This window comes from Phacochoerus africanus, chromosome 13 (genome assembly GCF_016906955.1).
Source record: "Phacochoerus africanus isolate WHEZ1 chromosome 13, ROS_Pafr_v1, whole genome shotgun sequence".
NCBI lineage: Eukaryota > Metazoa > Chordata > Mammalia > Artiodactyla > Suidae > Phacochoerus > Phacochoerus africanus.
In genome coordinates this window covers 18280001-18294127 of record NC_062556.1, presented here as the reverse complement: position 1 = coordinate 18294127, position 14127 = coordinate 18280001, and the positions used below count along the sequence as shown (strand labels likewise).

Here is a 14127-nt window from a genome sequence, read left to right as displayed (position 1 = left end):
TCATGATTCCCAAAATAGGTTATTTATTTGTTAATATCTCTAGATAATCAAGTCTTTTAATAAAACTTAGCTTAAGATGTTTTTGCGTAGGAGTTCCCATTGTGGCAAGGTGGAAACAAATCCCATTAGTATCCACGAGGAGGTGGGTTCGATGCTTGGCCTTGCTCAGTGGGTCAGGGATCCAGCGTTGCCATGAGCTATGGTGTAAGTCACAGATGTGGCTCGGATCCCAACTTGCTATAGCTGTGGCTGTGGCAAGAGGAGTATTGAAAAAGGCCAAAGATAGTTGTCTTGGTATCAATTCAGTTTTTAAAATGCATAACACTTCTAAATTAGTATCAGAAATTTTATGAGAATAGCCTAATTTTTCTGATCTTTTCTTTCTTCTTTTACGCTGATTTTAGTAAAGTTTCCTTAGCATAAAGTGGAAATTGTATAAGAAGAAATCTGACAGTCTGACGCTTAGCCTTATTTTTAGTAGATAATGCCTCTACTAATACTTTCAAGTACTAGTGAAAGAGAAGTTTCTGAAAATGTTTTGTGCTAGAGCACAGATCAGAATTTTGAAAAACAATAAGTGTTTTAAGAAAGAAAGTTCTGGAGTTCCCATCGTGGCTCAGTGGTTAGCGAATCCAACTGGGAACCATGAGGTTTCGGTTTCGATCCCTGGCCTTGCTCAGTGGGTTGAGGATCTGGCGTTGCCGTGAGCTGTGGTGTAGGTCACAGACATGGCTCGAATCCTGCGTTGCTGTGGCTCTGGCGTAGGCCGGTGGCTACAGCTCCGATTCGACCCCTAGCCTGGGAACCTCCATATGCCACGGGAGCAGCCCTAGAAATGGCAAAAAAAGACAAAAAAAAAAAAGAAAGTTCTTGCTGTATAGCATGGGGAACTATATCTAGTCACTTGTGATGGAACATGATGGAGGATAATATGAAGTGAGAAAAAGAATGCATATATATATATATGAATGATTGGGTCACTTTGCTCTGCAGTAGAAATTGAAAAAGAGTTTTCCAAAAAAAAAGAAAGAAAGTTATTACGTTTATTGCTCTATTTTGTTTGTCCTTTCCGCTACCTGTTAAGTTGACCAAAAAAAAAAATTGTCATTGTAGATTTTTTTCTTTTTAGTGTTTATTATGTATGATTTGCATTTACAGATATTAAAGATGTCATTATAGTTTGAATCTAAAAGACTCATAAAATTTAGGACAAACTTTGGTTTGTTAGGAACACACACCTACTCAAGCCATCTTCCATAGAGGAATTCATAAGAAATAAACCAGGCATGTGATTTTTGTTGACATACATGGTGGGCTTGCCCGGCTGCTAAAAGACATACGTAGTAAATTTAAACTATGTGGCTTTTCATATGACATGCATACAAATACCCAACAGTGAATTTTTTTTTTTTTTTTTGGCTGCGCCTGTGGCGTACAGAAGTTCCCAGGCCAGGGATCAAACCCGTGACCTCAGCCACTGCAGTGACAACACCAGATCTTTAACCTGCTGCACACAAGGGAACTCCAGTGATTACTTTTTTAAATACCCACACACATATACACATACACAGACCTAATGTCTATGTATACACACACACATATATGCATATACATAAAATAGGTGTTAAGAACAGAAAATATAACACAGCAGGCCATATAGGGACTAGAATTGGAGCTGGAAAGTCAGTGCCTGAGGTCACGGTCCACATGGTGTAGCTTTGCTTCTCTCCATGTGTTATCTGTTGAATCTTAAGTTCCTACATGATCTGACATAGCTACCTTAGCTAAACAAATGATCTTTTAGTGCGAGTGTAACCTTACAATGTATCTTTTAATATCTTAATATAAACTCTTGGGAGAGACATAAATAGCCCAGCATGAATACATGATCCAGCAGCTTTGAGGACACTGAAATTAAAATGGCCACCTTCAGAGGAGTGTGATCAGAGACTGAGCAGAAAAAAAAAAAATGTCTTCTACAAGTCTTTAAGATGAGTATAGTTTACATTCAATTTTTTTTTTTTAGATATGCCCCTTCAGAGGTCGTAAAGTATAGAATAGCTTTTTCCCTCAGACTTGCCAAGAGCTGGGAAATCAGTTGGCAGTCTGTGAAGCCATGCTTTGCCTTATAGTTCAAGGTATCTAATGACAAAACAGTTCTCTAGCCACATACAAACTGAGAAGCCCCTGCCCAGAGGCCAACAAAGAGGTGCAGACAATACCTCAACCCTACTCACCTACCTATCCTTTGTTTACCTCTAGCATTTTTTTATTTTTGTAGAGTCAACAACTAAGTCTACAGCACTGTGCATAGGATTAGTTTTCTTTATTTTTGTTTTCTTCCGGTAACGTTTCTTCAGTAACCTATTTTCGTACATATAAGAAAGTTGATCTTCTTCCTCACAAAATGGGATTGAAATTAGCTTACTTAACTCCTGAGACTTGTGGTAAGTTGGTTTTCTTTCATTTTTTTTATGAGATGAAGCACAGATAAGAAAAAAATCATTTCTAAGGTCCATATCAATGTTTCACTTCCATGTTTTTCTACTTCTTTTCTAATTCTTCTTTATAACACAAAAAGATTTCTGGAGTTCCTGCCATGGCACAGTGGGTTAAGAATCCGACTGCATTGCCTAAGGTTGCTGCAGACATGTGGGTTGATCCCCAGCCCAACATAGTAGGTTAAAGGTGTTCCTGCAGCTGTGGCATAGGTCGAAGTTGCAGCTCAGATTCAGTCCTTGGCCTGGGAACTTCCATATGCCATGGGTGCGGCCATAAAAAAATTTTTTTAAATTTTTAATTAAAAAATAAGGATTTTCCTTCACTTCTTAATTGCCCAATAACTTTAAATTTATACCTCTTGATTTTTATTAAATTAGTCACCAGAAAAATATTTGTAAGCCAGCTTAGCTAACTTTTGTGAAATCCTAAATTCCCCTACCCCAAAATAGGGGAAATCAAATGATGACATTGGGAGAAAACTATGCCACAGAAACCAGTTTGAAACCTAAAGGGAAATGAAACATTCAGTTTACTGGTTATACAGAACTGTTGAAAAAGTAGTGGAAAGGAACTTGGCACTTAATAATAGGGAAAAAGCAAAGTCCAGGCACAGGCTTTAAAAAACAGGAGAATATTGGATCCTGGGAGTTCTTGTGGTGGCACAGCAGAAGAGAATCCAGCTAGCATCCATGAAGATGTGGGTTTGATCCCTGGCCTTGCTCAGTGAGTTGGGGATCCTGAGTTGCTGTGAGCTGTGGTGTAGGTCACAGACATGGCTTGGATCCCAATTCGCTATGGCTATGGTGTAGTTTGGCAGCTGTAGCTCTGCAAGTACAGGCCTAAAAAACAAAAAGGAAGAAAAAAAAGAAAGGAAAATACTGGATACCAGAATAAATAATAAAGTAAAAACAATGTGACTAAAGTGGAATAGGCTAAAGAAGATAGACGAACAAAACAAAAGTTACATTGTAGAATATATTTCTTACTATGGAACATACCCCACAACATTATTCAAAATGCTGAAATAGATTGAAGTTATTTAAGAGGGAACATAACCTTACCTTGTTTTTTCCCCCGCACTTTTAATGTATTAGGTGCTACTGCTAATACCATGGATAGTAATGGATTTGCCTTGATCTTTTTTTTTTCTCCCCTGGCTGCACCTACAGCAAATGGAAGTTCTCAGACCAGGGATCAAATCCATGCCACCACAGAGACAATACCAGAACTTAACCTGCTGTGCCACAGGGGAAATTTCAGTTTTGAATTGATATTTTAGCTACATTTTATCCAATATTTTTTATTGTCTTTTTAAGAGATTTTAAAGATTGAAAATATGTAAAGGAATATGGCAAAAAGCCACACTCACACCATCCAGAATTAACAGCCATTAACATTTTACTGTATTTACTTCCTGTCTCCTTTTTAAAAAGAAAACAAAGCACTATAGCCTCTTTGAGCCAAACCTAACTTCTCACCATGACAAGTTCTGTTCCCCTAGCTGCCATTCTAGAAGCCGTTACTATCATCAGTTATTTTTCTAGTTCGTTTTTAATTTTTTAATTTTTATTTATTTACTTTTTGTCTTTTTTCTTTTTTGGGGCTGCACTCACGGCATATGGAGGTTCCCAGGCTAGGGGTTGAATTGGAGCTATAGCTGCCAGCCTACACCAAAGCCACAGCAACGCCAGATCCTTAACCAACTGAATGGGCTAGGGATCGAGCCTGTGTCCTCATGGATATTAGTTGGGTTTGTTATCGCTGAGCCATGACATGAATTCCTAGTTCATTTTTTAATGTTTACATAACCATAAATGATACATAGTGCTATTACTTGTATTTTTTAAATTTCGCATGAATTTCATACATGTACTTTCTTGTTCTACTCAGCATTAGTTTTGAGATCTAATCACGTTGCTTGCTATGTTATAGATCTATTTCATTCTCTTTAACTCTTGTTTGGATTTCCATAATGTAAGAATACGACGTTTTCTTTATCCATTCCTTTAATATTTGTTTCAAATATTTTCTATTATAAATAGTAGTGCAGTGATCAGTTTTATCCCAGCTTTTCTTTTAAGAAAGTATTCACCTATTTTAAAAATTTTTTTAGTTTACTTTTTGTCTTTTTTCTTTTTTAGGGCCACACCCGCAGCATATGGACGTTTCCAGGCTAGGGGTTGAATCAGAACTGTAGCTGCTGGCCTACAGCACAGCCACAGCAACCAGAATCTGAGCCATGTCTGTGGCCTACACCACTGCTCATGGCAATGCCACATCCTTAGCCCATTATGTCGGGCCAGAGATCAAACCTGCATCCCAATGCTCCTAAGATGCCACCGATCCTGTTATGCCATCGCAGGTACTCCCAAAACATTATTTTTTAATTTATATTTCTCTTGACCTAGTAATTCTTCTTAAAGGAATGTGTCCTAAGGTAATAATCAGGAAATTGCATTCACATCCTTCCCAGGGGCAGTCTTATGGAACTGAACCCTATAACTTGGGAATCTGATGCTAACTCCAAGTAGGTAGTGTCAGAATTGAACTGAATTACTGGACACCCAGTTGAAGTGGTGCCAGGAAGAACACCACATATTTGGTGTCCAGAAGGAAAAAAAACCCTTCAGGTATAACTATATGGTTGCACAACATAGTAAGATGTTTATTTTAGAGTCTGATTTGTTTTAGTCTTGTCTAAGAAGAAGCTAATAGAAACTGATTATCACTTTAGTGTACAGTGTTTTTGAAAAATGAGATGTGCTGTAAATTTGAGGTACTAATAAATAATTAATTTAAAACAGTTCTGCAGAAAATAAGGAGACTCCCCCTCTGGAAAATAAAGTTGCAGACTTTAGAGAAGAAGAATCATCTTCAAAGTTATCTTACCAAAGGCATGACTGCTCTGGTGCCTGTCTGATGAAAATGCCACTAACCTTCAAGGGAGAAAACCCTCTGCAGCTACCAATCAAATGCCACTTCCAAAGACGACATGCGAAGACAAACTCTCACTCTTCGGCACTCCACGTGAGTTATAAAACCCCTTGTGGAAGGAGTCTACGAAACGTGGAGGAAGTTTTTCGTTACCTGCTTGAGACAGAGTGTAACTTTCTATTTACAGATAACTTTTCTTTCAATACCTATGTTCAGTTGACTCGGAATTACCCAAAGCAAGAAGAAATTGTTTCTGATGTGGATATTAGCAATGGAGTGGAATCGGTGCCCATTTCTTTCTGTAATGAAATTGACAATAGAAAGCTTCCACAGTTTAAGTACAGAAAGACTATGTGGCCACGAACATATTATCTAAACAGCTTTCCCAACATGTTTATTGATTCATGTGACTGTTCTGAGGGCTGCATAGACATGTGAGTAGAAAAACATGGCATTTCAAAAAATCTTCTAAATGTAGGGGTATTTATCAAGAAGTCCTGCTATGTATCAGTTTGTCTGTCTGTCTATCTGAAACCGGTTCATCAAGAATCTAAAATAGAAAGATGCACTCTCTCGTTAGCAATTGGAAAGAAAACGCTTCGCCATTTATTTTTCTAATTTGGACATTATTTCTTCTAAGGATAAGTATTCCCTTTAATCTACTACCATTCTCTTAATAGCAACAATTACAGCTGACACCATGTAACTGTGACAAACACTGTGACAAGTGCTTTACATATATTTTCTTGTTTAGTCCTCACAAAACACCATGAGGTAGGTAATACTATTTCCATGTTACAAATGAGGAAGTTGAGAAGCCACAGATTTAAGAACGAGGATTTGAACCCATGCTCTTAACCACTATATTACATTGTTGTATTTTACTTTTATAAATTACTTCCTTGCTGCTTTTTTAGAAAATTCATGGTGCTTCTCCTGATCATAAAACTTATATTTTGTAAAAATATGAAACCATATTCTAATATATTAAGACTTTGAAAATATTTTGTTTTAAAGGTGTGTAATTTACTGGTATTTGTAGGTTTGTATAGATAGAGTGGAGTTACATTATATGTGCATTTAATTTAATGCAAATTTAGCTGCCTTTCTTTACTAGGAAAAAAGAAAAAGAATGAGAGAGATAAAGAGAAATAATTTAAATCATATACATAGTTTTCACCATCCTGCCAGTTAGTTGGAGTGTGAGATGAGATATATAAATCTCCTGTTACCTCAATTTGTCTCAGTTCCTTTAGGCCTGTCACAGAGGAAACCTCTCACTATGCTATGTTTTATTCTGTTTAAGTATGTTTTCTGTTTCTGTTTTGTTTTGTTTTAAGCATTGTCTCTAAATATAACCCATCCACATATGGCCGAGCTTAATTTCTTTCAGTGCCGGAGGAAAAAACTAACTGTTGGACAATGTTCAATGTTTACTGTATTTTATGGTTAGTTTAATGGCTTTTTTTTAAAGGAATAATTTTGACTGTATGTGATTTTTGTCTTAGACTGTAGAAACTAACCTCCACATATCATGCACCACCAGTATACATATTTTTATCTATTGGTCAGAAATTACAAAATAAGCTAAGGCTGAAGCACACTGGGATCTGGACTTGGACATGAGCACTGTGACCAGAGATTCTAATCCTGACGGGAATGGGAATTCAGCATGTTCCATGCATGGCAGAGAGTGGACCCTGAGCTCTTCTGAGGGACAGAAACAGGGACCTGCACCAGACTGGGAAGCAGGCTAATGTCTCACAGGGTCTGGAATTGTATTAATAGCAACTGGGTTTAGAGCTGTGAAACCCATAGGTCAGAGCCAGCATAATAAGGAAAGCAGCCAGTGTAGAGGAGCACCCCAGAGTAAACACCACAAAAAATGTGATTTTAAACAGGCAAAGCATGTGAAGACATTTAGACCATGAAGACGGCATAAATCCCAACAAATGGCAGAATTCACACCTGAAGATTAAGAGATAAATGTAGAGTCTGACTGAAAGAGACTTTAAAATAGGTGTGTTTAAAATGTCCAAAGAGGAGTTCCCGTAGTGGTTTAGCAGAAATGAATCTGACTAGCATCCATCAGGATGCAGGTTTGCTCCCTGGCCTTACTCAGTGGGTTAAGGATCTGACATTGCCATGGGCTGTGGTGTAGGTTGCAGATGCGGCTTGGATCCTACATTGCTATGGATGTGGTGTAGGCTGGTGGCTACAGCTCTGATTTGACACCTAGCCCAGGAACCTCCATATGCTACAGGTTAAAATAAATAAATAAATAAATAAATTAACTAATTAATAAAAATAAAATGTCCAAAGAAACTAAATAGGAGCCATCCCTGAAACACAAAAAGGAGTTTTCTTTAAAGAGTATACCAAATTTTTTTAAAGAGTGCATTCCCATTTGGAAATATGGGAAATAAAACATATAGTCATTGAAATAAAAGACTAAATGGACTAAATGGTAGCATTGGTATAGCTGGAGAAAGAATTAGTGAATTGCAAGGCAAAACTAAAGTGATCCCCCAGAATGCAAAGAGATAAAAGACATGGGAAAAATAATTTACAGGTTAAAAAATATGGAGGATAAATGAGAAATTCTAACATACATCTGAGAAGAAAGCATCATTCAAAGAGATAATAGCTGAGAGTTTTCCATAATTGAAGAAAGACAAGAATCCTCAGAGTGAAAATGCCTACTGTGTACTAGGAAAGGAAAATAAGTCCGTACATCTAACTATACCATGATGCAACTTAACAGGTATCAAGGGTAAAGAGTAAATCTCATGCTCTTAGATGGAAAAGAAGAAAAATAAATTGATAACACATTTCCATCAGAAGTAACAAAAGACAAGAGGCATATTAGCGTAAAATGCTGAAGGAAAATAAATGTAAAAGTAGAATTCTATACCATGCCAGTCATTTGGGGGAGGGAAGAGGGTGATCACACAGTTACGTAGTTGACGACATGCCTACCTACTTTCCAGCAATAGTCCTTTTTTTTGTCTTTTTAGGGCTGCACTTGCAGCATATGCAGGTTCCCAGGCTAAGGGTTGAATTGTAGCTGTAGCCACCAGCCTATGCCACAGCCACAGCAACGTAGGATCCAAGCCATGTCTGCAACCTACACTACAGCCCAAGGCAACTCCAGATCCTTAACCCACTGAGTGAGGCCAGAGATCAGACCTGCATCCTCATAGATGCTAGTCAGATTCATTTCCACTGAGCCACAATGGGAATGCTCCAGCAATAGTGCTCTAGTAATATATCTAGTGCACTGTTTTCCAAGCTGCATATATAAGATGTAATATCATTTAAGGGGTTTTAATTAGCATTTTAAAAATTAAATTGTACAGAAAATATCCAAGTGCATCACACATGGTATGGTAAAGTTTCATGCCACTGTTATTATTGTTTGTACACATACACACATAAATAAATATGTAGGATCATGAAGAAAATATATTCCTTACCGTGAGTCGTAGTCAAAAATATTTGAAAGCTACTACTCAAGACATGCTTACACATGTGCATAAGAATAAGGATGTTGTAGCATTGTTTTTTGTATTGGAAACTAGAAGCAACTTAATTGTATACCAAGAAGTTAATTGTATATCTAAATGCCATGGAAAAGTATGAAGGAGTTAACTAAATTTTCACATAACACAGATGAGTCTCAAAAACATTATATTGAATGAAAAAGCAAGTTATAGGTTAATAACTATAGTACGTTTTTAAAAACAATACATTGTAGGTAAATATTTATATAAAAGTATAAAAAATGCCACACCAAACCTCTTGAGAGTTTAATTTTATCTTTTTTTTTTTTTAAGGAAAATCTTATATAGAGTATATATGTTTTAAATTACAGTTGACCTTTGAACAATGCAGGAGGTGGGACTTCCACCCTCCGTGCAGTTGAAAATAGAACATATAACATAGTTTGCCTTCCATATAAGCAGTTCCACATCTGCGGATTCAACTAAGCTTGGATTCAGCCAATCACAGATCATACAGTACTATGATATTTACTACTGAAAAAAAAAATCCACATATTAGTGGACTTACACAGTTCAAACGCAAATGTTTTTCATGGGTCAAACCGAATATATGTAGGAAAAAGGACTAAAAAAGATGACAACTAATTCTTTGTGGTCAAAATATGAGTGTTTATTATTTGTATTTTTTGTATTTTTGAAACTTCGCAAGGTCATACTGAAAAAACAAAAATTTTAAAAATTAAATAAACGTTAAAAAAGAAAAAAACAACAGAAAATTTCTACATCTATAAATAGAATCCAAATTCATGAACTTACTGCTTTTTTTTCCTGTGATAGCAAACAGTAGCTATCACTCTCATGTACTGTGTATTTACAGAAAAATAAAGAAGTGAGTCATAGAGGAAAAAACCTTAAAGACACCTACTAATTCAACAGAGGAGACAAGATTCAGAGATTTTAACCAGCTCACCAGTAGTCACGTGTCTAGTTTATAGCGGAGATACACAATTTCCTTACTCCCTATCAAGTTATAAGCCTCTGCCATGTTAGATAGTCATAAATAGTTAGAAGGGAAAAGTGTTTATGGTTGCATGTTTACGGCCTACCAATGTTACAAAAAACAGATACTCATTTATTTATTTATTTGTCTTTTCTAGGGCCGCGCCCAAGGCATATGGAGGTTCCCAGGCTACGGGTCTAATTGGAGCTATAGCTGCCTGCCCACACCACAGCTGACGCAACACTGGATCCTTAACCCACTGAGCGAGGCCGGGGATCAAGCCCGAAATCTTATGGTTCCTAATCGGATTCGTTAACCACTGAGCAACGACAGTAATTCCCGAAAAACAGATTTTTAAAAGCCAGACACCCAGCATAAGTCTCCCCAGTCTGTTTTCATGTCACTGGAGGGAGAGATAAAACATATGCCAAACTATATATGCCCTTTTGAGTTTGACACAGAGAAGTTTATCCATTGCAGGAGAATGGACCTAATGAAAGGAATTCATTTTGAAAAGCTAAGGAAACCTCATTTAGTTAAGTCTGTATTTCATGAGCAAATAGAGGTACAGGGTAGTTTAGAATAGTTCATGAAATTTTGGTAGATGTTGTCTTTCAAAGAGGTCTATTTTGGAGTTCCTGGTGGCTCAGCAGGGTAAGGATATGGTATTGTCACTGCTGTGGCTCAGGCTTGATCCCAGGAACTTCTGCATGCCTTGGGCATGGCCAAAAAAAGAAGAGGTCTATTTTCTTTAGAGAAGAAGTTCAACAGTCCATGAGCCAAATGCCTTCTAAATACATCCTTTACAGTTTTGTCAAGACAGTCTCTTGGTTCTTTTTTATTCTGACTTCTCCATCCATTGCCTTCCTTTTAGAACAAAATGTGCATGTCTTCAACTGACAGCAAGGAATGCCAAGACTTGCCCCTTGTCAAGTAGTAAAATAACCACTGGATATAAATATAAAAGACTTCAGAAACAGATACCTACTGGGTAAGATACCTTGAGAATTTGTTGCAGAGTGTTTTTGTATCTTTGAAGGTGGGTACTTTATCATTGTGGCCTATAGTCTAATAGATATTGTCAAGTCTTAACTTCTTATATAAGAAATCTAAATTAAGGAATTAAAAAACAAACCTGTATATTATTCTTGGAAGTGGAAGTCAGAACAGACATGCAGCATGCAAAGTATACTTGACACTCATCTGCTTTGAGTCTGACTCTAGGGTTAGCTTAGAGACATTTCCCCATTAAGAAATATACTGTGCAGTGCTCACCTGAGAATTGGGAACTTTCAGCCTTTCAAGGTTGTTATTATTTAAAAAAAAATAAACAGAAACAGAAAATTTTTCTTCTTAAACTTTTTCTCTTCCTAGATATCTCCTTTGTACATATCACTAGGCATTGTCTCAAGCACCTGGTAAATACTGACTCACTTATATATCTTCACGAAACAACACTTTGAAGTAGGTAGAATCATATAATCCCTATTTTAAAAATGGAAAATTGAAGCACAGAGAGGTTAAATCCAAGGTCACGCAGCTAGTAAATGCTAGAGCAATGAAGGGAGCCAGGCAGTCTAGCTCTAGGAGCCTTCACACTTAGTCTACCTCCCTTAGTAATTATTAGTGAGGTAGCAGTATAAAGTGCTTTTGCTTTTAACTTAGGCTGTCTAATTGATTTTCTCGTGTATGTTAACAGCATTTATGAATGCAGCCTGTTGTGCAAATGTAATCGACGAATGTGTCAAAACCGAGTAGTCCAACACGGACCTCAAGTGAGGCTACAAGTGTTCAAAACTGAAAAGAAGGGATGGGGAGTACGCTGCCTAGATGACATTGACAGAGGGACATTTGTTTGCATTTACTCAGGTAAAGTCAAGGTTTACTTTCACCTTATTCTACAGTAATATCTGCATTTCTGAATCTCCATTTTACTAGTCAGGGCCACTGAGAACTTATAGCAGGGACAGGAGCAACAGTACATGGGAGGAGCATCAGAAGAAGACAAGGGACCGGAGCATTCAGCACGGAAGGGATGAAATGCCTTAGAAGCCATCAGGTGTTGTTCCAGAAAAGAAAGGCTCAGGTATAAAGCTTGGGTTATTGTGTGAGGCACATAGTTTGGTCTCCCTGGCTACAGATGTTTGGGGATAAGGTAAGAAAACTTTTTTTTTTTTTTTTTGGCTGCATCCACGCCATGTGGAAGTTCTCTGGCCAGGGATCGAGCCCACACTGCAGTTGTGGCCTGCATCACAGCTGCAGCAACGCTGGATCCTTAACCTGCTGTGCCACAAGAGAACTTCCAAGAAAACTTTTTAAATAGGAAAACTCAAGTCACCGATTTGCTAAGGTAAAGATTAATGAATCTATCTTGTTCAGTGCCTTGAGTACTAGAATTTAACAAGTTAATGTTATAATAAATACTTTCAGGTGATGACTCTCATTTGGTGACTTTAGGCACTTTGCTCCACTTCAGGGACTCGAGAGAGTTGCCCACATTCTGAGCAAAACTTTCCAACCAGTGTTACAGTCAGGCAATTACTGATTCTTTTGGTCTACTGCCCCCAGGCCGGGTATGTTGTTCTGTAGTCGTCTTCTCCTCTCACCCCAGAGTGTTAGGCAAAATCCTCACTTTCTGTGTATACTGGGAAATGAGAGCTTGGAGAAACAGGGCTTTAGGGGCATTCGAAGGGAAATGTGCTAGGCAGCAGGGACCAGAGCACCCTTTCAGCACCCTTCCTCATCTGAAATTCCAGGTTCACTTCGTGAAGGCAAGAATTATCAGAGTTTAGAATGGATCCCTGCCACATACCATTTATAGACACACACTACACAACTTGCCTAGACATCTGTCTCTCATATTTCTTAAAATAACTCTTTAATGAACGTGACCTGCCTTTAAAATGCCAAATGGTGTCCAGGAAGTAACCTTGGTTTTATCTGCATTGCTGGAAAATACACATAAGGTGTCTCTCAGATCCAGCTGCTGATTTTGACTTATTTACTATACTTTTGAGTCCCTTGAATTAATGTGCATAAACTTTAGAGTAAGATTTTAATTACACTAGGGCTTACTATGAGAACAGTAGGCATATATCACCACACAGCTCACGGCAATGCCAGATCCCTGACCCACTGAGCGAGGCCAGGTATCCTCATAGATACTAGTCGGATTCATTTCCGCCGAGCTAAGACGGGAACACCTGATCTGTATTTTTATTTTATATTATTGTTGCTAAATCTCTTATCTTTCATGTTATACCACAACAAATACTTTTTTTAGATGCCCTGTAGTTTTTCATATACTGGAAGATATGAAATCTCTTCTTGGTCTTGTATTTATTATCTGTTGCAATAGTTTTGTAGGATGAGTTAGTTTTTATTTTCATTCTAGAAATAAGGTATACCTTACCAGGTTCTTTAGTAATGGAGCAGAACAGAGATGCCCTTTTGTTGCTTAGGAGTTAATGTTATCTTTTGTTGTGTTAAACTCTTACTTTTTTCTTTTAGGAAGACTATTAAGCAGATCTAACACTGAGAAACCTGATGCTACTGATGAAAATAGAAAAGAAGAGATTTTTATGAAAAACGTGTTTTCAAAAAAAAGGAAAATAGAAGTTGCAGATTGTGAGGTTGAAGTTATCCCACTAGATTTGGAAACACATCCTAGAAGTTCTGTGACTGAGGAGTGTCCACCTAAGCTCCATAATAACCCCAAAGAGCCTTTTACGTGAGTAAGATCTTAGGAACCTGATCAAGATTGATCTACACTATATGCTATTGACCAAAAGTAGTCCCTGGTCTTTCCTCTTTCTTACTTTCCGCCTCTACTATATATCAACTTGCTTCATGGTTCTAAATTTAACATTGAGAAATCTAAGGCACTGAGATTTAACAGTCTAGCCAACATACTTTACTCAATGTTCCATTTCTGGAGTGTTATGTTTAAAAACTTTGGCTTTAATCAGGTTTTTTACAGACATCATGACTTTTGCACTTCTTCTTTTTTTTTTTTCCTTTGTTTTTGCTCTTTTAGGGCCACACCCATGGCATATGGAAGTTCCCAGGCCAGGGGTTGAATCAGAGCCTCTCATAGCCACAGCAATGTGAAATCCTCTGCGACCTACACCACAGCTCACAGAAACACCAGATCCTTAACCCACTGAGCAAGGCCAAGGATCGAACCCT

General features: G+C 37.6%; 1 protein-coding gene across 5 annotated transcripts in view; it reads left to right on the top strand.

The window, feature by feature from the left end:
• Positions 1 to 14127, top strand: part of SETDB2 (SET domain bifurcated histone lysine methyltransferase 2) — a 93785-nt gene that overhangs the window by 18867 nt on the left and 60791 nt on the right. For 4 of the 5 annotated variants that reach the window (XM_047755916.1, XM_047755913.1, XM_047755911.1 and 1 more), the window contains exons 6-9: positions 5307 to 5870; positions 10814 to 10930; positions 11639 to 11808; positions 13450 to 13669. In XM_047755916.1, the coding sequence (XP_047611872.1) occupies positions 5307 to 5870; positions 10814 to 10930; positions 11639 to 11808; positions 13450 to 13669 (1071 nt within the window). The remainder of the gene's footprint in view (positions 1 to 5306; positions 5871 to 10813; positions 10931 to 11638; positions 11809 to 13449; positions 13670 to 14127) is intronic. The other variant, XM_047755915.1, reaches the window with a different exon arrangement.